Below are 24,573 nucleotides of genomic sequence, written 5' to 3' on the forward strand. Positions count from 1 at the left end.
GAATTTGTTGCCCCTTGCCCCCTGGGGTGAGTGTCTCCCCTGGACTATGGGTGGGAACACTTGTACTGAGCAGGAAGGCACAGGCCTTCAAGGGGAACGCACCCCCAGTTCAGCAATGTTCTTCCACCCTCAGTGGTTGAGAATTTGAGCCCAGGGAAGGAGACCAGAGAAGAAAACTAATCTGGAACCGGAGTGGTACTGGAAGGGCATGAGGTGCTCAAATTTCTCAAGGTGTTCACTCTTGCTTGACCTGGCTCAGCCAAATGGGGTCACCCTGTTCTTCCTGGGAACTTATTTAATGATGGCAGATGCTTATAAAGAGTGGTGATGGTTTCTTCTTTATGAAAATCTTCAGTTCCTTGCAGTTTGTGGTAAATCGAAGTCAAAAAACAAAGTAATGGGTGCCTGGCTGGCCCAGTCAGTAGAGCACACAACCCTCAATCCTGGGGTTGTGAGGTCAGGCCCCATGTGGGACGTAGATCTTTATTAAAAAATAACATACACAAAAAATAACTCCTCTCAAGGAAGGGGGGATCTTTCCCATGTCCTCTGTGAACAGATTCCAGAGATCTGTCTAGTTGCTGAATGAGTAGAGGGATGAAGTTGAGTTTAACAGCCAGGTGCTGACTCTATTTTAGGGCAGGTGCCAAATCTCATTAAATAGGCCTGGTGAAGATGCATGACCAGGGTTAAGGGAACCCACCGAGTGGCTAAGAGAATCCAGGAATCTCAGAAGTCAAATAGGCACAGATTTCCCTCTCTCCAAAAGCAGAGCATTCCTGCAAAATCTTTTACAAGCTGAAATGGCAGAAGGTGAACCAATTGCCATTAACTTACATGGAAAAGCTCTCAAGCGTTCCCAGACTCCAAATAGAACCTCTTGGATTTTCCTGAAACCATCTTGCTAAGGGACGCACAAACTAGAGCTCACAGACAGTTCCAAAGTTCGGTTTGATGGAGAGAAGCTGCATAGAGCTCAGGGGGAAGGAGCTTGGTGGTGCCACCCTTGCGGTGTGTGTCGCCTCTATAACCTGCAAAACAAATGCTGATAGCTATTTTCACCTGTCTCGTAAAAGCAAAAATCTCTTTGTATCTCTCTGTGTTGGCCAAAACTGGTATTAACGTTGGTGTTTTGTAAATGTGAAGTGGCGTAACATGAACTTTTGAAGAGTTGGGTGGGGTGCCTATATAGATAATTCATCTCCACCTGTGTTGTTGAACTGTAAATGATGGGACTCTGAGCACAGCTCCCCTCAGTTTCAAGTGTCCCCTGGGCTCTGTTCAAATAGACTCATATTTCCTTCCTCTGGGAGTGGATCTTCAGAGGAGCCCACAGGAAAGAGAGCACAAGACTTGTATAAAAGATGCCCAGAGGCTGAGTCCTTGGCTCTGTCATCAACTATAGCCAAGTGGTCTTGGGCAGGTCATTCACTTCCCTGGACCTCAGCTTTGAAGTGTCTTACCAGCCATAAAATCTAAGGCTACAGTTCACACCCCAACTTGCCAACCTGGATTTCAATCATAGTGCCCACACTGGCGGGTATGGTTCTGAGTGGGGGCCGGAGCAGGGCAAGGGTTGCCCTGATTTCAATCTAGGTGAGTCAACCTAGTGTTGCATAAGATCTCCCATGCAGGTCCTGGCTTTCAGACACATGAACTAATTCTCACCCCTACTCCCTGCTCTTGGGTGAGGACCACCCTTCAACCCAGCACTCCTTCCTAGGGCCTGTGACTAGTTGTGAGCAGCGAGATGTTGTGGGCAATTAGTTAGCAGCAGCCACCGAGTAAGGAGCTCAGGAACCAGCCCCTTGGCATGTACTGACCTGTCTGCCAGGTCAGTAGGGTGAGGGCCAGAAGATAGAGATAGAAAAGGAACTCTCAGGAAGAAAGCTGACATTTTATTTCTGGTCAGCTCTCCAACTGGGCTGGCCTCATTCACAATAGCCATCCCCTCAAGCCTTTGGCCTGACGTCCAGAGGACATGTCAGACTCATTATTTCCCCCACGGCTGATAGTTGGTGGGAGACTGAATTACCTAGAGGAGTGAAATGATGACTACAGCCTGCCATAAGCAAGACCTGCTCCACCGCTTAGCTACGATTGGGAAAGATTCTTAATCTTTCAACATCAGTCTCCCATTTTGTAAAATGGAACTTTCTAGGCGCTGATGGCAGTGGGGACATGGGTCCATACTTTGGAACGATGAGAAATCCGTGAGCACAGAGAAAGCATGTGACACAGTACATGAGATATAAATGACTGATTTCTCCCTGATTATTGTCTTGCTCCTTCAGTGTTCTCTGGTGGTCCTTCTCTCTGGACTCCATCCTTGGGGGTCCTAGAATACTTCCAGACATAACTTGGAAATCATCATCCTGGCCTCCAGCCCTCTGTTCTCCCAGCTACCAGTTATTATCTTTCACACTTTTCATGCCTCGGCTTTAGAGACTTAAAAAGTTGAAACAAATGTTTTGTAAGAAACGTTTGGTTCAGAGTTTTGGGCCACTCTTGCAAGCCCTGCTTGCAGTTTGGGATGTTTTCCTTCCTATGATAACCAAGAGCCTTGAGTCCTACTAACACCTTTTACCTGATGCCCCCTTTCTCCACCATTCTGCAATCCGATACCCAGCTCACAAACTGGTTACCCAGAGAACCAGGAGTTGATCCATAATAAAAACCCAGTATTCAAGTCTCCCAACCCACATATTCCCAGTCCACTTAAATACTCCACATATCTGCCCTGCCATGATGCTCCCAGTCCTGGGCACAGGTCGTTGTGAGGGCTGAGGGAGCAGCAGGGACCAAGGACTCTTCTTCCAGACCATTCCAGTTGGGATAGGAATAAGAAAAAAAAGTAGCCTCTACCTCTCTACCTCTTAGATATCACCGGGGACCTCAGATAGGAGCAGTGGATCCAGGCAAGGTTGTGCTAGAAGCTGGGGAGGTGAAAATGGGGACAGTTAGGCATAGGAAATGCTAAGAGACAAGAGAAAAAACTGGGGACTGTGGGCAGGGGGGGAGGGTAGGTGGTTCTCCTAAGCAGCCTCTCCACTAGCCTCTGTCCCTGGGGAGAGCCTACGGAAGGCACGGAGCTGGCATGGTGTGGGGCCCGGGATGCAGGAGGCCGGCAGAGCTGCTGTGGAAGGTGGGCAGAGTGCCGACAGCTCCGAGCCTCCTATCCTCAATGTCCACCCTTAAATGGTAACTCCAGGGGCACCTGGGTGGCTCAGTGGTTGAGCGTCTGCCTTCAGCTCAGGTTGTGATCCTAGGGTCCCGGGATCGAGTCCCATATCGGGCTCCCCACGGGGAGCCTGCTTCTCCCTCTGCATGTGTCTCTGCCTTCCTTTCTGTCTCTCTCATGAATAAATAAAATCTCTAAATAAAATAAACGGTCTCCAGGGAGACCAGGACAAGCAGGTGATACTTCTCCCTCTCAGCCCTAGACTGTCCCTGGGATGAGACAAGCTAAGTTAGTACTCAGAGTTCTTTGCCCTTTTTCTGCCTTTTATGATTCTTTTCTTCCCTGAGGACCTTATTTTTTGCATAGGAATAGGGTGCTGGCCCAAGTTTTTCTCAGCATCCATCCCATCCTCTTCATCTGCTGTCACCTGCCACCTGACAGCTTGCAGGTTCTGGACAATCATCTCTAAGACGTAAGTGTTCTCCAGCCAAGAGGCCAACCATGTGTCTGAAGGGTGGGGCCTAGGACATTGGGACACATGAAATGAGGATAAGAGAGAGGGCGTGGGAAAGGGTCGTAGATATCGCATTGAGTCTCTAAAAGGGAGAAGCAGAAATACACTTAGGAAAGGTCAAGGTCACACTGAGGTGGGAAGTGGTTTGATGGCAAGGTTCTTAGAAAACTACTGGTGAGCTTAGTTAAGATATACTGGATTTGTGTGGGTCAGGGGCAGGGAACATGCCAGGCAAGGACAGACACTGATTCCCAATTCAGATAGACCCTTAGTTTAAGCCACCCCAGTATATGATATAAATAACATCTCTAGGGTTAGATCACCTTCCCTGCACCTTCCCAAATGTGGCAGTAGATGGGCATCACCACTCCAGACTTACTAAAGCAGAATCTCGAGGTTAGAGAGGATTCCAACGCAGCTTAGCAACAATTACACATATCCAAACCCCCTTGCGTCATTGCTTAAGAAACAGAGGTGACTTGTTGAACATCATCAGGCAGCTAGCTACCTAGCAGCACTGCAAGAGCCAGGACTCAAAATCTAGATTGACACAAATGATACCAATGTGCTATAAAGATTCACCATGGGAGTCCTTTCAAAGTTTTAATTCATATTAAAATTTACTCCAGTAATAACATCATATTTAAAATGATGAATGCCAGCAGCCCAGAACATGTTTTTTTAATCTTGTATTTTTTAAACATATAATAAAATTGCTGTGTATGTGTGTGTGTACAGTTCTGTGTTAACACACGCAGATTGGTGTAAGCACCGCCATCAGGATCAAAACAGTTCCATCACCCTGAACACCCTCCTGCTGCTCCTTTGTAGTCACACCCTTCCTCTAATCCTAACCCTTGACAACCACTGATTTGTTCTCCATTGCTGTAACTCTGCCGTTTCAAGAATGTCATATAATGAAATCATATATGAAAGTAGCTCTTTCACTCAGTATAATGCCTTTGAGATTCACTCATGTTGTTTGTTGCATTTTTTTAAAAAATTTTATTTATTTATTCATAGAGACAGAGAGAGAGAGAGAGACAGAGACACAGGCAGAGGGAGAAGCAGGCATCATACAGAGAGCCCGACGCGGGGCTAGATCCCAGGTCTCCAGGATCACGCCCTGGGCTGTAGGCGGCGCTAAACCGCTGCGCCACCGGGGCTGCCCTGTTTGTTGCATGTTATTCATAATTTACTCCTTTTTATTGCAGAGTAGTATTCTGTGTGGGGTTGTTTTTGTTTTTAAAGATTTTATTTATTTATTCATGAGACACACAGAGAGAGGCAGAGACACAGGCAGAGGGAGAAGCAGGATCCCTGCGGGGAGCCTGATGTGGGACTCAATCCTGGACCCCGGGATCACGCCCTGAGCCCAAGGTAGACGCTCAACTGCTGAGCCACCCAGGCGTCCCTCTGTGTGTTTATAGTCTGTTTATCCATTCACCCGTCTGAGGATATTCTAGTTTCCAGTTTGGGGCAATTATGAACAGAGTTGCTATAAACATTTGTGTACAGGCTTTTGTGTGAATGTGTTTTAACTTCTTTAGGAATGAAATGGAGTGGGATTGCTAGGTCATATGGTAAGTGTATATTTAGATTTACAAGAAAATGCCAAACTTTTCCAGGGCAGTTACACCATTTTTCATTCTCACCAGCAATGTAAGAGAGTCCTGGCTGCTTTTTGCATCCTTGCCAGCAGTTAGTATTGTCAGTTTTTATTTTATTTTACCCATTCTATTAAGTGCGTAGGTGTTCTTCTATTTATTCTAATAGATACCTTGTCATGGTTTTAATTTGTATTTCCCTAGTGACTAATGATGTTGAACATCTCTTCATGTGCTTATTTGCCATCATTATAGCTTCTTTGATGAAGTGTCTGTAAGTCTTCCTGCCATTTTTCAAAACTGGGCTGTTTATTTCCTTACAGTTGAGTTTGGAGCATTCTTTTTTTTTTTTTAAGATTTTATTTATTTATTCATGAGAGAGACAGAGAGAGAGAGAGAGAGAGAGAGAGAGAGGCAGACACACAAGCAGAGGGAGAAGCAAGCTCCATGCAGGGAGCCCGATGTGGGACTCGATCCCGGGACTCCAGGATCACGCCCTGGGACAAAGGCAGGTGCCAAACTGCTGAGCCACCCAGGGATCCCCAAGAGTGTTCTTTACATATTCTGGTTAGAAGTCCTTTGCTAATAGGATTTGCAAACAATTCTCTCCCATTCTGTAGCTTGTCTTTTCCTCCTCTTGACATCTTTTTCTTTTTTTTTACCTCAAAAAATTTTTTTCAGATTTTATCTACTTATTCATAAGAGATACAGAGAGAGAGGCAGAGACAGGCAGAGGGAGAAGCAGACTCCTTGTGGGGAGCCCAATACAGGACTCGATCCCAGGACCTGAGCCAAAGGCAGACATTCAACCACTGAGCTACCCAGGTGTCCCAACATCTTCTTTTTCAAAGCAAAAGTTGCAATTAAGATGAAGTCCAACTTACCATCATTTTCTTTTGTATCATATTTTGGGTGTCATTGGGATGCCTGGGTGGCTCAGCGGTTGAACATCTGCTTTGGCTCAGGGTGTGATCCCGGGGTCCAAGAATCGAGTCCCGCATCAGGCTCCCTGTGAGGAGCCTGCTTCTCCCTCTGCGTATGTCTCCATCTCTCTCTGTGTGTCTCTCATGAATAAATAAATAAAATCTTTAAAAAATATGTTTTGGGTATCATATCTAAGAACATTTTGCCTAACTCTGGGTAACTAAAAGATTTTCTCCTATGTTATTTCTTAAAAGCTTTATAGTTCTGCACTTGATATTTACTTCTTTCTTTTTCTTGGGTGAGTTTTAGTAGCTTATGGCTTTCAAGGTGTTGGTCCATTTTATCTAAATTGTTGAATTTATATGTGTAGGATTATTTGTCATATTCCCTTACTAACCTTTTAATGTCTGTGGGGGCAGTTTAGTGATATCCTGATATAGGTATTTCTTGTTGTCTTTTTAAAAATTTTTTAAAAATATTTTATTTTTAAGTACTCTCTACATCCAATGGGAGTCTCAAACTCACAATTCTGAGATCAAGAGTTGCATGCTATTAAAAAGAAAAAAAAGTCATATGCTCTACCACCTGAGCCAGCCAGGCGTCTTTTTTTTTTAATTAAAAATTTTTTGGGGTCAGTATGGCTAGAGGTTTATCAGTTTTATTGATCATTTCAAACAATTGACTTTGGGTTTCATTAATTTTTTTCTATTTTCAATTTCATTAATTTCTTTTTTAAAAAATATTCTTTTATTTTTAAGTGATTTCTACACCTAGCATGGGCCTCAATCTCACAACTTCAAGATCAAGAGTTGTATATTCTACCGACTGAGCCAGCTAGGCACCTCTAAATTTCACTAATTCCTGGAAAGCCTGGGTAGCTCAGCAATTGGGTGTCTGCTTTTGGTTCAGGGCATGACCTCAGGATCCGGGATCAAGTCCCATATCCAGCTCCCTGCATGAAGCCTGCTCCTCCCTCTGCCTGTGTCTCTGCCTCTCTGTCTCTCTCATGAATAAATAAAGTCTTTTTAAAAGATGAATTTCACAGGGATCCCTGGGTGGCGCAGAGGTTTGGCGCCTGCCTTTGGCCCAGGGCGCGATCCTGGAGACCTGGGATCGAGTCCCACGTCGGGCTCCCGGTGCATGGAGCCTGCTTCTCCCTCTGCCTGCGTCTCTGCCTATCTCTCTCTTCTCTGTGCATTCTCATGAATAAATAAAAATCTTAAAAAATAAATAAATAAATTTCACTAATTCCTGCTCTTATGTTTTCCTTCTGCTTGCTTTGTGTTTATTTTTGCTGTTCGTGTATCTTCTCAAGGTAGAAGTAGAGATTGTTGACATTGAGACCTTTCTTCTTTCCTAATAAAAACATTTGATGTGATCATTTTCTTTAATCACTACTTTAGCTGCATCCCACGTATTTTGATATTTTGTATTTTCCTTCTTTTTTAAAAAGAGTTTATGTATTTGTTTGAGAGGAAGGCAGAGAGAGCATGAGCAGAGGAGAGAGGCAGAGGGAGAGGAACAAGCAGACTCCCCACTGAGTGCAGAGCTTGACATGAGGCTCAATCCTAGGATCCTGAGATCATGACCTGAGCCAAAAGCAGATGCTTAACCAACTGAGCCACCCAGGTGCCCCTCTTGGAACTTTCTTTTTGATCATTGGATTATTTACAAGTAGGTTGTTTAGTTTCTGTGTGTTTGGAGATTTCCCTGTTATCTTTCTGTTATTGATTTCTAGTTTTAATTTCATTATGGTCAGAAAGCATACTTTGTATGACTTCAATCCTTTTAGACTTGTTGAGGTTTGTTTTAGGACTCAGGACATGATCTGTCTTGGTAAATGTGCCATATGCATTTGAAAAGAAATTGTCATTCTGCTGTGTTGGGTAAGTGTTCTATAAATTTCAGTTAGATCCTTTCATTTTTTTAAAAGATTTTATTTATTTATTAATGAGACACACAGAGAGAGAGAGAGAGAGAGGCAGAGACACAGGCAGAGGGAGAAGCAGGCTCCATGCAGGGAGACCGATGCGGGACTCGATCTCTGGACTCCAGGATCACACCCTGGGCCAAAGGCAGGCGCTAAACCACTGAGCCACCCACGGATCTCCCAGTTAGATCCTTTCAGTTGATGACATTATTCAGTTCTACATATTTCTATACATTTGCTAATTTTGTTTACTTGTTCTGATGGTTACTGGGAAAAGAGTTTTGGCATTTTCAACTACAATTTTGGATATGTCCGTTTTTTTCCTTTAATATGTCAGTTTTTGCATCATGCATTTTGAAGCTCTGCAGTTAGATGCAGAGACATTTAGAATTAAATCTTCTTGGAAAAACCAAACTTTTTATCATAATGTAATGTTCTTCTTTATTCCTGGTAATTTTCTTTGTTCTGAAGTTAACTTGCCTGATACGATTATAGCTACTTCAGCTTTCTTTGTTTTTAAAGATTTTATTTATTTATTAACGAGAGATACAGAGAGGCAGAGACACAGCCAGAGGGAGAAGCAGGCTCCCCACAGGAGCCTGTTGTGGGACTCGATCCCTGAACTCCAGAATCACACCCTGAGCCAAAAGCAGAGCCCAACTGCTGAGCCATCCAGGCGTCACTTAAAATCCATTTTGATAATCTGTCATTTAGTTGGTGTATAAAGGCTACTTACATTAAAAAAAATTTTTTTTAAATTTTATTTATTTGTGATAGTCATACAGAGAGAGAGAGAGAGAGAGGCAGAGACATAGGCAGAGGGAGAAGCAGGCTCCATGCACCGGGAGCCCGAGTGGGATTCGATCCCGGGTCTCCAGGATTGTGCCCTGGGCCAAAGGCAGGCGCCAATCCGCTGCGCCACCCAGGGATCCCAAGGCTACTTACATTTAATATAAGTATTAATATGTTTGAATTTACTTCTCATCATTTTATTATTGTTTGGTCCTGTTTATAATTCAGCTATTTCCACTTTTCAGCTTTTGTTGTTGATTTGGATATTATTATTTTTTTAAGATTTTATTTATTTATTCATGAGAGAGAGAGAGGCAGAGATATAGGCAGAGAGAGAAGCAGGTTCTATGCAGGGAGCCCAATGTAGGACTCGATCCCGGGACTCCAGGATCACACGCTGGACCAAAGGCAAGCACTCAACTGGTGAGCCACCCAGGCATCCCTATTTTTAAAGATTTTTGAGAGAGAGAAGATGCTTGCACAAGTAAGGGGGAGTGGCAGAGGGAGAGAGAGAAGCAGACAGCCCACTAAGAAGGGAGCCTCACATAGGGCTTGATCTCAGGACCCTGAGATCATGACCTAAGCTGAAGGTAGACACTTAACCAACTGAGCCACCCAGGCACCCCTATTTGGATATTATTTAGTATTCTACTTTATTTTTTTTTCACTAAATTTTTCTTTTCTCTTCTTCTTCTTTTTTTTTTTTTTTTAAAGTGGTTGCTCTGTGGCAGGAAAGGCAAGCTTTTTCTGTGAAGGACCAGACAATATGTTAGTCTTTGCAGGTCACACAATGTCTGTTGCAACACTCAAGTCTGGTGCTGTAAACTGGTGCAGCCACTGTGGAAAAACAGTATGGAAATTCCTCAAAAAGTTAAAAATAGAACTACCCTATGACCCAGTAATTGTAATACTGGATATTTACCCCCAAAATACAAAAACACTAATTCAACGGGATACACACATCCCTATATTTATAGCAGCATTATTTACAATAGCTAAATTATGGAAGCAGGCCATGTCCATCGATAAATGAATGGAAAAGAAGATGTGGTATATATACACAAAGGAATATTATTCGGTCATAAAGAATGAAATCTTGCCATTTGTAATGACAAGGATGGAGTGAGGGAATATTATCCTAAGCAAAATAAGTCAGTCAGAGAAAGATAATACTCATATGTGGAATTAAGAAACAAAACAAATGAGCAAAGAGAGAGACAGGCCAAGAAACAGACTCTTAACTGCGAATAACAAACTGATGGTTATCAGAGAGGAGGTGAGTGAGGGATGGGTGAAATAGGTGATGGGGATTAAGAAGTGCACTTATAATAAGCCCTGAGTAATGTACAGAATTGTTGAATCACTATATTTTACACTTGAATCTAATATACCACTATAGGTCATCTATAATGAAATTAAAAAACAAAGACCAGAAAAACAACAAAGAATCCATAAGCAAACCTCTGGGCCTGTGGTTCTATCATGGGAAAGCAGCCACAGATAATATGTAAATGAGTAAGTGATAACTATGTTCTCATAGCATTTTATTTACAAAAACAGGTAATGGGCTGGATCTGGCCTGTGGTGTGTGTCTTACTAATTCCTGCTCTAGGGATTTGAAAATACAGGGATCCCTGGGTGGCGCAGTGGTTTAGCACCTGCCTTTGGCCCAGGGCGTGATCCTGGAGACCCGGGATCGAATCCCACGTTGGGCTCCCAGTGCATGGAGCCTGCTTCTCCCTCTGCCTATGTCTCTGCCTCTCTCTCTCTCTCTGTGACTATCATAAATAAATAAAAATTTAAAAAAAAGATTAAAAAAAGAAAATACACACTTATCATAGTTCAGTCAGAATCTGTACATAAAAAAAAACCCATCTGTACATCACCACTTCTAAATGTAGACTTTACTACCACGTTAGATTGCTTTATTATCTCTTTTTTTTTTTTTAAGATTTTATTTATTTATTCATGAGAGACACACAGAGAGAGAGGCAGAGACACAGGCAGAGGGAGAAGCAGGCTCCATGAGGAGAGCCTGATGTAGGACTCAATCCTGGATCCTGGGATCAGGACCTCAGCCAAAGGCAGCTGCCCAACTGCTGAGCCACCTAGGTATCCCTATTGCCTCTTCTTTATATTATAATTGTCATATGTATTACATCTACAAATGCTGAAAACCTATCATAGTTTTATAATTTTTACTTTCAACTGTTGCAGACATTTTAAAGACTTAAGAGAACAATCTAGGGATGCCTGGGTGGCTCAGTGGTTTAGTGCCTGCATTCGGCCCAGGGTGTGATCCTGGAGACCCTGGATCGAGTCCCACATCGGGTTCCCTGCATGGAGCCTGCTTCTCCCTCTGCCTGCATCTCTGCCTCTTTCTTTCTCTCTGTCTCTCTCTCCTGAATGAATAAATAAGATCCTAAAAAAAAAAAAAAAAAAAAAAAAAAAAAAGAGAGAGAGAGAGAGAGAACAATCTATATTTACCATTCATGTTGCTCTTCCTTCCTGATGTCCCAAGTTTCCTCAGTCACTATTTTTCTTTTGTCTGAAGAACTTCCTTTAGCGTTTTAAAAAAATATTTTAGAGAGAGAGTGAGCAAGCAAGCATGGGGAGGGGTAGAGGGAGAAGAGACTCCTGAAGCAGACTCCCTGCTGAGCATGGACCCCCCTCCTCCCCACCCTGACTCAGGGCTCCATCTCTTGACCTTGATATCATGACCTGAACCAAAATCAAGAGTCAGCTGCTTAACCAGCTGAGCTGCCCAGGCACTCCCTTTAGCATTTTTTCTACAGCAGCTCTGCTATGGCAAATCCTTATACTTTCTTTCACCTAAGAATCTCTCTCTCTCTCTCTCTTTTTTTTTTTAAGATTTTATTTATTCACGAGAGACACAGAGAGAAAGAAAGAGGCAGAGGCAGAGCGGCTGAGCCACCCAGGCATCCCCAAGACTGTCTTTATTTTACATTAACTTCTGAGTGACGCTTTCATTGGATATAGAATTTTGAATTGACAGTTTTCTTTCAGCACCTTAAGTGATTCCAGTTCCCTCTGGTTTCCATAGTTTTGATGAGAAATCTGCAGTAATCTGAGTTATTGTTCCCTTAAATGAAATTGGTTGTTTTTCTCTAGATGTTCTTTGGATATTTTTGTTTTTAATTTTCAGCAATTTATTGTGTCTGGTCATAGATTTGAGTATATTGTTTGCTCTTCACCAAGCTTCTTGAATCTGTATTTGGCTTTTGCCAAATTTGGGACCATTTTAGCCATAAGAACTGCCAATAATTTTCCTATTTCATACTTTTTCTCTGCACCTTCTGGGACTCTGTTGACACAAATGTCAGATCTTTTGGTCTTGTCCCACAGGTCTCTGAGATTCTGTTTTATCTTTTTTGTTTGTTATAACTTACATATTAACTATCTTCAAAGTCACTCCTTTGTCATCTCCATTCTGCTATCCAGTGAACATTTTGTTTTGGCTACTCCTACTTTGCAGTTCTAAAATTTCCATTAGGCTTTTCCTTAGGTCTTCTATTTCTTTGATAAAACTTTCTATCTTACCATTTGTTTCAAAAGCCTCCTCTCTTTCTTCTTCCAGTATAGTTATACTAACTGCTTTGAAGTCTTTGCTTTAAATTCCAACATCTCTGTCTTGGGGTTGGTTGTCTTTTCCCTGGAGAGTTCTTTGTATGCTGAGTAATTTTAGATTGAATTCTGGATACTTTGAATATTGTTTAAGACTCTGGATCTTACTAAAATCCTAATGGGAATGTTTTTCGTTTTAGCACACGATTGACCAGTTTGGTTCAGGCAATAATTTATCTTCTTTGCCTTGTGGTTCCAATGTGAGTTTAACTTTCAGTTTGTGATGCCATTTAAATCAATCCTGAATGTGTGCTGCCCAATGATTAATCAGACCTGGATAGTGGTCCACATTGTAGCTCAATTCATAAAGCTTTGGTAGGATGCTTAAGGTCAGATGCATGCTTGTGCAGCTTTGCAGTGAGCCCAGGAGTTCACACACAACTCTATAGGACTCTCAGTTTCCCTCCTCTCTGTGATCGTCCTGACACTTTGATTCTCTGGGTCTTCCTTTCCCAATCCTCTGGCAAAAGAGGGGGGTGGGGGGCTTTAGTTTCTCTACTCTGCTGAGTATTTCCCATTATGTGTCTGAGCTAAACATCAACAGAACAAAGAAAAAAAGCAAAGAGATTGGCCTCACACTTTTGGGACCACAGGTCCTGTAGTAGGGGAATCCTCCTCCTCCAGTTTTCAGTGCCTGCCCAGCCACTACTGCTGTCATTTTGCTGCTGTACCTACACCACCATGGTACCGCCTGGGGCTAGAGGTGGAAGAGAAGGAAAAAAGAAAAACAACAGGTGATTCCTCTATTCTCTGACCCTGAGGAGTCCCTTTCCTGCTCCTCAGACTTGCAATAGATGGCTCCAAGAGGAGTTCATTCAGGTTGAATGATGTACAGGTTTGGGGTCACCTTTGAGTCCACTCTGGGCAATAACGGAGGTGAGGGAAATGGCAAACACCACTGGTTTCACGGAACTTCAAATTCTGGTTTCTTCCTCCCTGTTACCATTTACTTCTCTGAGATCTCATACAATTGCCCCATGCATTCTGTCCAGGAGCATTGGGAGTGATGGGAGTGGGATGCGCCTGTTCCATCTATAATCTGTGTGGTCCTGAACAAGTTACATAACGTCTCTGTGCCTTTTCTGTCATCTTTAGAAGAGGATAATAGTGGTATCAACCTCAAAAGGCTATTGTGTGGATTAAATGAATTTATATATGTAAAGCACTTACAATAACGCTTGACTATAGTAAGCACTTAATGAATATTAAACTATTGTAAAAAAGATGGGACAACAGAGATAGGTAAAAAAGACAAAAATCACCCAAAACCCCTATTGCCAACACATAAAACATATACATTATGGTTTAATATTATTTCAGATTTTTCAGTCAAGATATATTTACAAATTCATTGAATAACAAATGAATATCTAAGTATAGAATTATATTCCCTGCCCCACTCCCCAAATTATGCATTTATTAGGGTAGAGGCAGTAGGTTACAGGATAAAACCTTTCATCACACTCTTCCTCCCACCCAAAATGCTCATCCTCTAGGCAGCCCCAGTGGCCCAGCGGTTTAGCACCACCTTCAGCTTGGGGTGTGATCCTGGAGACCCGGGATCGAGTCCCGCGTCCGGCTCCCTGCCGGTGCCTGCTTCTCCCTCTGCCTGTGTCTCTGCCTCTCTCTCTCTCTCTGTGTGTCATGAATAAATAAATAAAAAAATCTTAAAAAAAAATGCTCATCCTCCATCAGGCTAACTGCCACTTTAGCTTCTAGTTTCAGTTGAAAGGTCACATCCTTGAAGAAGGCTTTTCTGACCCCAGGTAAGATATAGATCCCAATGTTAAATGCTTTCATGTCACCCTATACATCTTAGTACTTATCACACTTTTAAATACTTAGCCATATACTTAAGAACCTCAAAGCATGAGACAAGTCCTCTCTCTTGTCCTGTACTCAAAGTTTCACCTTTGTACATCCTTCTGTTCCAGATGGTGACCCTAGGCCTCCTTACCTGTCTCCAAGGCCCTGCATTGCCTTTTAGCTGATCCAAGTTGGCACTAATCTGGGCAAGTCTGCTTATATAAATGGGACTTCTCAGCTCACAGCTGAGTCAATGAGGACAGTGAAGGCATATTTCTAGTCCACATCCTGGAGATTCTAATTCAGTAGGAACTGGGGTGGGAGTGGGGTCCAGGAATATGCATTTTCAAAAAATCCCCTAGTGTTTCTGTGGGCTACCAGCATCAGATGCTGGTATGATATGCTGGTGGCCCACAGAAACACTGCCTGTGGTAAGAAATTTCTAATATGACTTCCACAGTGACCCCTGCCTTCTGATAGTCAATAGGCTGGAACGGGGGACTTGTAAAACTAATGGGATACCTCTTCTGTGACTAGATAACAAGACCAATTCTGCTTTCCTGATGTAGTCTCTCTGGCTTTTGCTCTGATGGAGAACTACCTGGGTTGCCTCTGACCAACAGCCAGCCCAGAAATGAGGTATGGCTCCAGCTAACACTTTGATTGCAACTTTGTGAGAGACTCTGAGACAGAAAAGTGTGCCCCACATTCCCAAGCCACAGAAACAGACAATAAATGTGTTGTTTTAAGCCACTAAATTTTAGGGTAATTTGTTACATTATATCAGATAGGTAATACATTGCCTAGACTGCCCAAAGCTCCCTTCTATCACCCATGTTGGAAGACACATCTACACGGAGAATTTCCAATCTCTCCTCAACAGGATTTCATGAATAGTGACTGTAGACGTTGTCTTTGCTCTTCTTATGCATAAAGATGTACACAGTCTGGTTGCTGTTTTTAGCTTCAGACACTATGGCTTAGTATTTTAAGTGTCACTAGTTTCATGTGCATGAACTCTGAATTCTCATAAAGGCAAATCCTCTTTCTCCTCCTACCATAGTGGTCCAGCCGTAAGACTACCTAAGACTGCTGTACATTAGGGATCAGTGTGTGCCAGTGATGGTAAGATTGATTAGAAATATTCTGGTGCCCCGAGCTTGGTCAAACATGAAGTCTCTAAATCCTGAACCAAGTTTCATGGTCAAAAACTGAGTCCCAAAATAATCTGCTCCCCCTTCTTCATGCCTTGGTAGCCAAGAGCCCCGTCTTTCTAAGTCAAAGACAAATTGCATTTGCATGTCTTCAGGAACATGTGAATGGTCCCCTTCCATCTCTGGGTGTTAAGCCAGGCAGTCCCGACTCAGCCCACAGTTGGACACAGAGCCATCCACTGAAGGCTGGAACTAGAGAGCTCAGAGAATTATGGCGTGCCACTGGCTGGAACTAGCTTACAAGAAAACAAGATACTAAGTTCAAGTGAAAAGTTGGGGTGGCGGGAGAGGGGGGGCAAGGGGACAGGCTCAAAGTGCCAGGAATTAGCAACTTCTACACAATGGAGGGTGTGGAGGGAAGGGCTTTATTGAAGAGGTAGAGACTGAGAACCAAGACAAAAGAGGCTCAACAAACTTGTCAAGAGCAAAGCTAAACTGAGAACTCAGGAGTGTCAATTCCTCAAGTAGGGCTCACTAGACTGGCCCTGGGAAGTCTCCATTGCCCTCTCAAAACCAGAGGCTCACCCAGCCCACTTTTAACCAAAATCCAGGATCTCACCCCACTTTCTAGTTCTGTGACTGAGACCTTTGGCACTGGTAGAGCGGTCTGTACTAAATCTCTACCTAGAGAAAAACACAATCTCTGGAAAGCCGCTCAGTCAACACTGGGACCCTTGGGGGCACCCCTTGGGAGGCAATGGCTTCACGTACAAGTTGGGTAGTGGGGGGGCGGTCTACCATCCCTTACACTAGAGCTTCTCAATTCTAAAAAGTGCGCAGCAGTCCACTAGACTGAGACCAACTCTCCCAGCATGGGAAGCTCTGCCTTGGATAGTGGATAGGAGCCTGCTGCTTCTTACAGCAGCTCTCAAGAGTTGTGTGGTCCTGATGTAAAAACTGAAGGTTATTATAAACTCCTCCCCCTCATAATTCTGTAAGAAGGAAAACAACAAGCTGAACTCCAACTCCTTGAGAGCAGAACCAGCGACAGTCATTTTCCATGTCAGTGCTTTTTGCACATTGGTGCTCAGAAAGCATGTGCTGCTTCTGAATGAGTGCTGGGACACTGAGCAATTTGTCTACAGTCATATGACTCAAGATCTAGGTCTCCTGGCTCCTAGGCCAGGACTCAGCACATAGTATCTGGTTCTCCTCTTTATCCAGCACTTTGCTTTAGAATGGACAATGAGCCTTCTTCCCATCCACACATAACAAAGACAGAAGATACCCATTTCAGGGCATGTTTGTAGATAGACTTCTCATAGATTTATTTCTGTTTCATGTTATATATAGATATATGTATATATAATTTTTTTTTTTTTTTTTATACAATCTATATCCCCTTCTCTTCCCCAAACTCACAAAAGGAAGTATAAATCCTTCCAGGATTGCCATCAGGCTTTCCAAGATAGCCAGGGCTAAGAAAGAACCATCTCTCAACATCTCAAGAGACAGCTGCTGTTCTTAGGCTCTGGGGTCATTGAAGCAGCAGCATTCCCAGGACCCAAGGGGAGAAGAGAGGAGAGGAAACAACTGTAGTGTGATGGGATTCTAGGATGAAAGTGTCCAGTGACTCCTAGAATGGGAGACTGGCTCCCAGAATTCTCTGGGTGGGAATAAAGGTGGAAGCCCTATGGCTCTTCAGATGCTGCCCAAAAAAGGCTGGGGGTAAGGAGTACAAATTGGGGATCAGGCATGCAGGGATGGGGGTTAGAAAGAGAAGAAACACACGTGGGTTATGCTCCAGAAGCAGCAGCCCCACCTACTCCATGACGTATAACGAACAGGGACAGATGCTGGCCACCCTCCCCCCGCTTAAAGAAACAGGGAGAGAGCATAGCAGGGAGGGGGAGGGAGACAATGGGAAACACAAGAAAGTCACATAAAGCAAAAGTACCAACAAAAACATGACTTGTACTTGCCTCCTCCCTAGAGGAGGGTCAGGAGAGAAGGGGAGGTTAAGGGTCATGAACCTAAGATTATCAGCTGGCCAGGGGCACAGGAAGGCTCTCTGAGGTCTCCTAAAGGACAGGCAGGCAGCTGGGACCCCACATCCCCAAGGAAGAAACGACAGTCCCTTCAGTTCGACTTGGACCAAATCTTGGCGCTCCCTCGGAGCCTGGCAAAGGGAAGAGAGAGAGAGAGGCTGCAGGGAATCCCTTGACCCCTGTGGGCTCCCACCATGTCTACCCCCATGCAAATAATTAAAGAGGGTGAGGACAGCCAGGTCACTGAAATAAAAGCAGGGTACCCCGGAAGCAAGCAGTTCCTGCCATAGTGGCTCACCCCTTGCCCTTTGAGGCTTTCTTGCTGGGCTGGCGCTGGTTGGTGCCAGGGGCAGGTTCCCTCAGCTCAGTCAGGTGCTGCTCAGGGTCCTGAGATGTAGCCGCGGCAGCTGCGGCTGTTGTAACTTTAATGGTTTTTTTCAGATTGGCGACCTACCGGAATGAAAGAAATGGGGGAGGATGACGGAAGACCCAGAATCAGCCAGTCCCTGCCTACCTTGTCTTTTTGCTATAGCCACAGTCCCACATCCCCCACCACACACCCCCATCCCGCACAGAACAGCTGGCCTGGACTGCACGAACTTGGGCCCATCCGGATCCCTGGTCTGCTCACCTCACTCTCGATCTGCTGCTTCAGGCCAAGCTGCTGTTCTTTGTGCTGGTTGGCACGGCTCACCTGCTCCTCAATGCCTGACAGCACCACCTCACAGCCCACACACCTGCAAGAATCAAGAAAGGAGAAGCATCAGCAAAGGGAGGCTGTGATCACATACTCACAAAAAACAGACTTGGAATATCCTGCATCCAAACCCTTGTCCTGATTCAGGAACCCTAGCCAGGGCACCTGGAGATCACGGGCAACAAGGGTCCCAGAAGCCACAAAGACACTTGGTGGACAAGAGAGGTAGGGGAAGTGCCTGGAATAATGTGCAATGTTGTGAGGAGGAACTAAATATAACAACAGGGGGATCCCTGGGGGGTGCAGCGGTTTAGCGCCTGCCTTTGGCCCAGGGCGCGATCCTGGAGACCCGGGATTGCATCCCACATCGGGCTCCCGGTGCATGGAGCCTGCTTCTCCCTCTCCCTCTGCCTATGTCTCTGCCTCTCTCTCTCTCTCTCTCTCTCTCTGTGACTATCATAAATTTAAAAAATAAAAAAATAAATTAATTAAATATAACAACAGGTGGATGCTGAAGGGAAAAACAAAAAAGCATGTTAGACAAGAATATAAAGAGAGAAACAGAAGTGGAAGAGACCCATGGCCTACAGTGTTGCTTACAGACCAGTGGGATGAATCCAACTGAAGACAGTGAGGCTCCAACATCCCAGTGAGGATCTTCTCCAGAGTACTGCTCCCTCTCCCATCCCCCAGTTACTAGGCCAAGGACACTGCATCCAGCCTCTTGCTCTCCAGGCCCTCCTCTGCTCCCTTCTGCCCTCGGAAGCTTTTGGAGGAATGAGCTCACTTCCCTTCTTCCTCTGGGATTCCACCTATGCAGCCCAGCCCAGTCCTCCCCCCAACCCCCCAAGAGTGAGAAGAGAAGAGCCAGGGCCAGGACCCAGTTCTCACCATTCCTGCAAGGTCCGAGTGATGGCACTGAGGTCCTGGCGCTGGATGTCCCGCCCAATGCTGTAGTCAACCTCCAGCCGCTGGTTGCGCTGGTCCAGAGAGCCGCGGAGCACATCGGCGTACACCGCCTCAATGACGAGGTCTTCCAGCTGCCGCACATTACGCAGGGCAAGGGCCTCCAGCAACACTGCGTATGGGATACACTGGGGCCCAAGGAGGTCAGGCTGGGATTTGTGAGGTTCTGCAGCATAGAAGGGCTCCCAAGATTCTTCCCTCCTTATCCCCCCTGCCTATCCTCCACTCCTACCCCTAAATGATTTCCTCTAAGAGGCTGGTTCTTTTGTTTGTTTTAAAGATTTTATTGATTTATTCACGAGAGACAGAGAGAGGTAGAGACATAGGCAGAGGATAAAGCAGGCTCCCTGCAGGGAGCCTGGTGTGGGACTTGATCCCAGGAGCCCAGGATCACGACCTGAGCCAAAGGCAGACACTCAATCACTGGGCCACCCAGGTGCCCCTAAGAGGCTGGTTCTAAGGCAAAATAAGGGAAAGTATTGCCACCTGAAAACATTCCAAGAAGGAAAACTGCAAATAAAATAGAAGATTTGGGGATCCCTGGGTGGCGCAGCGGTTTGGCGCCTGCCTTTGGCCCAGGGCGCAATCCTGGAGACCCGGGATCGAGTCCCACGTCAGGCTCCCAGTGCATGGAGCCTGCTTATCCCTCTGCCTGCGTCTCTGCCTCTCTCTCTCTCTCTCCTCTCTGTGCATTCTCATGAATAAATAAAATCTTAAAAATAAATAAATAAATAAAATAGAAGATTTACGTTCCCCTACCACCCTTTACCTCCCACACCATCAAGGAAAAAAGTGACATCTGCCTGGATGTCAATCCTCCAGCCACAGCTCAAGACAGCACACAGACCTTGGAGCATACAAGCCTAGCATTAACGGGAAGAGGTGGGGGAGGGCTCTGGTGTTACTGTTTATCATTTATCTCCCACTTCCTTCCAAAGCGGCATTTCACGATAGGGAGCCTGATTTAGGTAAAGTCATGAGAATGACAAGAGAATCAAGTAACAGTTGAGAGAACGTAGGTGGGGGGGGGGAGAGGAATATTTAATAAAAAACTGAACCTAACTGAAACTACTAACTGAAATACTTCTGACTCTAGCATATAGAAGCCTAGTACTTCGCCAGAAAAGAGAGCCTTGTTGCCAAATCTGAAAGCCGAGGGCATTCGTATGGGACTTTATTTAGGATTTTTTTTTTTTTTTTTTTTTTTTATGATAGTCACACAGAGAGAGAGAGAGAGAGAGAGAGAGGCAGAGACACAGGCAGAGGGAGAAGCAGGCTCCATGCACCGGGAGCCCGATGTGGGATTCGATCCCGGGTCTCCAGGATCGCGCCCTGGGCCAAAGGCAGGCGCCAAACCGCTGCACCACCCAGGGATCCCTAGGATTTTTATTCAATTGTTTGACAAGGAGAGAGAAAGAGAGAGAGAGAGAGACAAAGCGCACACGCAGGAGAGCATGAGTGGGCATGAGCTGGGGAGGGGCGGAGAGGGAGAAGCAAGCTCCCTGCTGAGCAGCGATGAGGGGATCCCAGGATCCTGGGACCATGACCTGAACCAAAGGCAGACACTTAACCGACTGAGCCACCCAGGCACCCCTGTGTGGGACTTCCTATTGTGAGGAGGCAGGTGATTGCTAAACAAGTAAATGGTATCCTGGTTGCTATTTTGACCCAAAATGCAAAAAAATGCTGAATGAAACCAAACAAAACCGAAAACTAAGAATATTCAGGGATGCCTGGGTGGCTCAGTTGGTTAAGTGTGGGCCAAGGCTGTCTAAGTGCAAACTCCCTTTGGACCATCCCTTGTGAAGGGACATTCCTCTTTACCTCATGACTGGGGCGGGTGTGTGTGTGTGTGTGTGTGGGGGGGGGGGTGTGATGGACTGTCACTCACCTTGACTTTAGCAGCCAAGGTGACAACTGATAGGTGGCGAAGCTTATTCTTCTGAGCCTCCGTGAGTGGGGGAAGATTCCGGGCTTCAGCTGGGATAAAAGGACAAAGCAGAGGAAATCTTGATTACACTTTCGTGGGAAGCCCTAGCTTCCTACCCTCTACTTAAAAAAATTTTTTTAGTCTTCCATGTCAATTCAGGTCTTGACCCTGACCCTGTGTACCCCAGGAGGGTTTCCCAGGAATTTCTTTGAAGTCCTTCCAGAAACTGCCCTTCTCCCACCACTACTCCAGAGCTCTAACCCTCTGGTTACCTAAGTAATCAGCATATGTCCCATAGGCGAACACAGTGAGTAGCCGGAATGTGGAAGCGAAATCACTCTCAGCTAGCTGCAAAAATACAAAGGAAGAGGTGACAGGACAGGCGTCTCTCCAGTTCCCTAGCCTCATTCTGTTTTCAATTCCACTTTCTGGCCCCATCTCTCCCTTCTCCCATCAGCTCTCCCAGCCCCCAACCCCCCCCCCCCCCAGGACTTCTCTGCCTCTCTGATGGCTCTCCCTATACGAAGGCCTCATTGCCACCTCCAGGCCCTTGTCTACACTACTCCCCCCAATCCACCATGCCCTCTTTCTCCGTACGTCTTCATTCTTACCCCAAATTCAGAACTGAGCACATTCAGAGTGTTTGGTAGTGAGCGCACATGCATGTACACACACACACACGCACTCAGACATTGTAAACTGCATTTTGGTCCTTAGAGCATGTTTAATATTTCTGAATCTGAGTAGGCAGTCTGCCGTACCTCCCAATTCACCAAACACTCCTGCGTTACCCTCACTCATCTCTGAGAGCTGCATGGCCTCTACGTCAGACCTGCAGCACCCAGGAGGCTTTCATCATCCAGGCCAGCCCACTCAGATCTCCTCTCCAATCACGGATCACTCATTCTGGCACTTAATCGATCAAACCCTTAGACTGTTACCGAAGAATATCTTTCTTTCCAATATGATAACAGCTCCAGGCCCTGGTATCCCATCCAGTTAGGTCTGCAGAGCTATTCAGGTCTGCAGAGCTATTTGGCTCTCAGAAAATACTTGCTAAATGAGTAATTTACATGGCCATATCCATTCATCTTATCTCTGCAACTGGAATATAAGTTTTAGGAGGACAATAAGCACTGTGTCTTACACTTTTCTGGTATTCCCAGATGACCCGCAGAGATAAACAAGCACTCAACAAATGCTTGTTTTTTTCACCTTAACGGACCCTCTTTAGTTCCACTGTAGAAGAAAGCGTAGGGAAAGAAGGCAGCCAGAGTTTTCTCCATATACCAGTGACTCCTGAAGGCTAAATCCATTGACTCCATCAATTACTGGCTCTCAAAAAGCTAACACAGTTTGCCTGCATATCAATGCCATAGCACCTCAGGACTTGAGCTGATGTCACACATCTTGGTGATCCAGCACCCCCTAGACTTTAAACTCTTAACTCTATGTGAACAGTTCTCTCTGCTGTGTCCCTAGCATCTTGCCACATGTCTCGGGGAGAAAGCCACCTTCTAACACTTCTAGGCACTTATCTAACTTAAGTGAATGAACAAAGGGTACAAAGTGAGGAGAGGAGGGGCTGCCAATTTCATGTTCATTCCTCCCAATTGTACCAGATTCTACACTTCCCATAATCTGACCTGATTCCTATAATTGACACTGAGGGGCAGTATCAGTTTCAATTTTAAACGGAGGTCTTAAAGTAAAAGTGACCTGATCAAGGCAACATGATCTTACTAAGAGGTACTACATTGGAGGAGACAGGATGGAATTAGGTCTCCTTTTCTGAATCACTCTTTGGCTTAAAAATGAAAAACAGTGGGTTTTACAGATGATTCATCAGCAAAGGAAAGTGAGAGGTTTACTTGCCTACTTATTTTGCCAGCTGCTAATTAATCATCACCATATTCCTGTTCAACCGAATGGTTATGCGGTTGCAAATGAGCCCTGCCCACCCATTCTCAAATTCAGACTTAGTCCCAAGCTTCCATGTGTGCCTTCTAGGCCAGGAACCCACCTCTCTAACATTAGGCATATCCAGCAGTTCCCCAAACACGTAGACACCAGGAGCCTCCAGCACCTGGTGGATGAGTGTGGCCAGCGCTGCCCCCTTGGCCGACTTGGCCAAGAGCAGAAATTGCTCCTGGTTCTGCCCTGTCACCTTCACCTCGGCACTCATGGCTGCACTGAGCTGGGAGAGCCTGGGCTCAGGATATCTGGAGCTGCAAGGAGAGAGAATGTGAAGCTGGAAGTCCCTGAACCCTGGGAGGGCGGGAAGCACAGGGGCCAGGGGCTGGACTGCAGAGGCACTGAGTCACATCTACAAATGAAGAACGAGAGATGGGGCTGTCTAAAACTCGGTTCTAGAAATCCGAAAACCGGCCACTTTGACGGACGCCTGGCTGAGACAGAGTTGCCAGGCCCCCTCCCCCATCCCTGGGCCTGATCCCAAGGCCCACCACGTGCACCCCACTGAACCCCAAGGCATAGGATGCGGTGGGGGAAGGGGTGTCACATGGCGTCCACCCTAACAACACGCTCCCTCAAATTTCCACGGTGCCGCACAAGTACCCCCAACCACGTGACCTCACCCTCACGATCCTTCCACGTGGCTCCGCCCCCTCCCTTAAAGAGGCCGCCCAGGGACCGCGGGCTCACGCCGACTGCCCCGTCGTACCCTGGGTCAGACTCTGCGGGCCGCTACCTGGAAGCTTCGTCTTCCAGCACACCGGGCGGGGCAGCCACTCCGTCACCTCCGGCAGCTGTTCCAAGCCTTTCCTGCCACCTCCCCGCAGAGTCGCTCTGGCCACTACACTCTATGGCGGGCTTCCGGCTCGTACTTCCGCTCTGGCGAGGCCAGGCCCCTCCCCCGCCTTCCGACGGCTGAAGCTCCGGCGAGCGCCAGTCATTCTACTCTCTGATTGGCTGTTGAGGAAGAAGGACGGCGTCTTTTTTTTTTCCTGCTTTGTTTCAATAAAACTTTATTGTCCGACGAGCGCTAGATGGTAAATGCGAAGGGAGCCCCTTGTCTGCAGCAGGTACCGGGTGGTTAAGTGTCTGTTCAAAGCTGCTTGAAACCTGGAGATCGGGCTGCACAGGGCGCTGGAGGCGGCAGGAAAGCTGTAATGAGAAAGAGCGGCCTGGAGAAGGAAAAAAGGGAGGGAGGGAAATGAGAGACAGGAAGAAGACAAGAATCAATAGTAGAAGTTTCGCAGCAGGGATCCCCTGGCTATTTTAACCACTCCTTTTTTTTTGAGGAGCAAGAGGAAAGTAGTGGGAAAAGTACAGGAAGTAATAATAGGTAACACTGACATTGTAGTAACATTGCTTACTATTGGTGAGGCATCTTTTAAAATTGCATCCCGTTGAATCC

At 45.6% G+C, this 24,573-nt stretch overlaps 1 protein-coding gene across 10 annotated transcripts in view; it reads right to left on the reverse strand.

Annotated features, from left to right (window-relative positions):
• Positions 1-24,064, reverse strand: part of COPS7A (COP9 signalosome subunit 7A) — a 27,594-nt gene extending 3,530 nt beyond the window's left edge. Inside the window, exons 1-11 of one of the 10 annotated variants that reach the window (XR_013364369.1) lie at positions 23,878-24,042; positions 23,218-23,422; positions 21,467-21,542; positions 21,156-21,244; positions 19,190-19,413; positions 18,233-18,338; positions 17,900-18,051; positions 13,171-13,290; positions 4,019-11,508; positions 2,866-2,936; positions 838-1,031 (exon numbers count right to left, since the gene is read on the reverse strand). Coding sequence is in view for 7 of the 10 variants with exons in the window: in XM_077871272.1 (XP_077727398.1) it covers positions 13,248-13,290; positions 17,900-18,051; positions 18,233-18,338; positions 19,190-19,413; positions 21,156-21,244; positions 21,467-21,542; positions 23,218-23,379 (852 nt within the window). In the remaining 3 variants the exon portion in view is untranslated. Of the gene's footprint in view, positions 1-837; positions 1,032-2,865; positions 2,937-4,018; positions 11,509-11,875; positions 13,291-16,856; positions 17,733-17,899; positions 18,052-18,232; positions 18,339-19,189; positions 19,414-21,155; positions 21,245-21,466; positions 21,543-23,217; positions 23,423-23,791 lie in introns of those variants that run through there. The other 9 variants (XR_013364370.1, XR_013364368.1, XM_077871272.1 and 6 more) reach the window with 9 other exon arrangements.
• Between the last annotated feature and the right edge of the window lie 509 nt (positions 24,065-24,573).

Source organism: Canis aureus, chromosome 25, assembly GCF_053574225.1.
Source record: "Canis aureus isolate CA01 chromosome 25, VMU_Caureus_v.1.0, whole genome shotgun sequence".
NCBI lineage: Eukaryota > Metazoa > Chordata > Mammalia > Carnivora > Canidae > Canis > Canis aureus.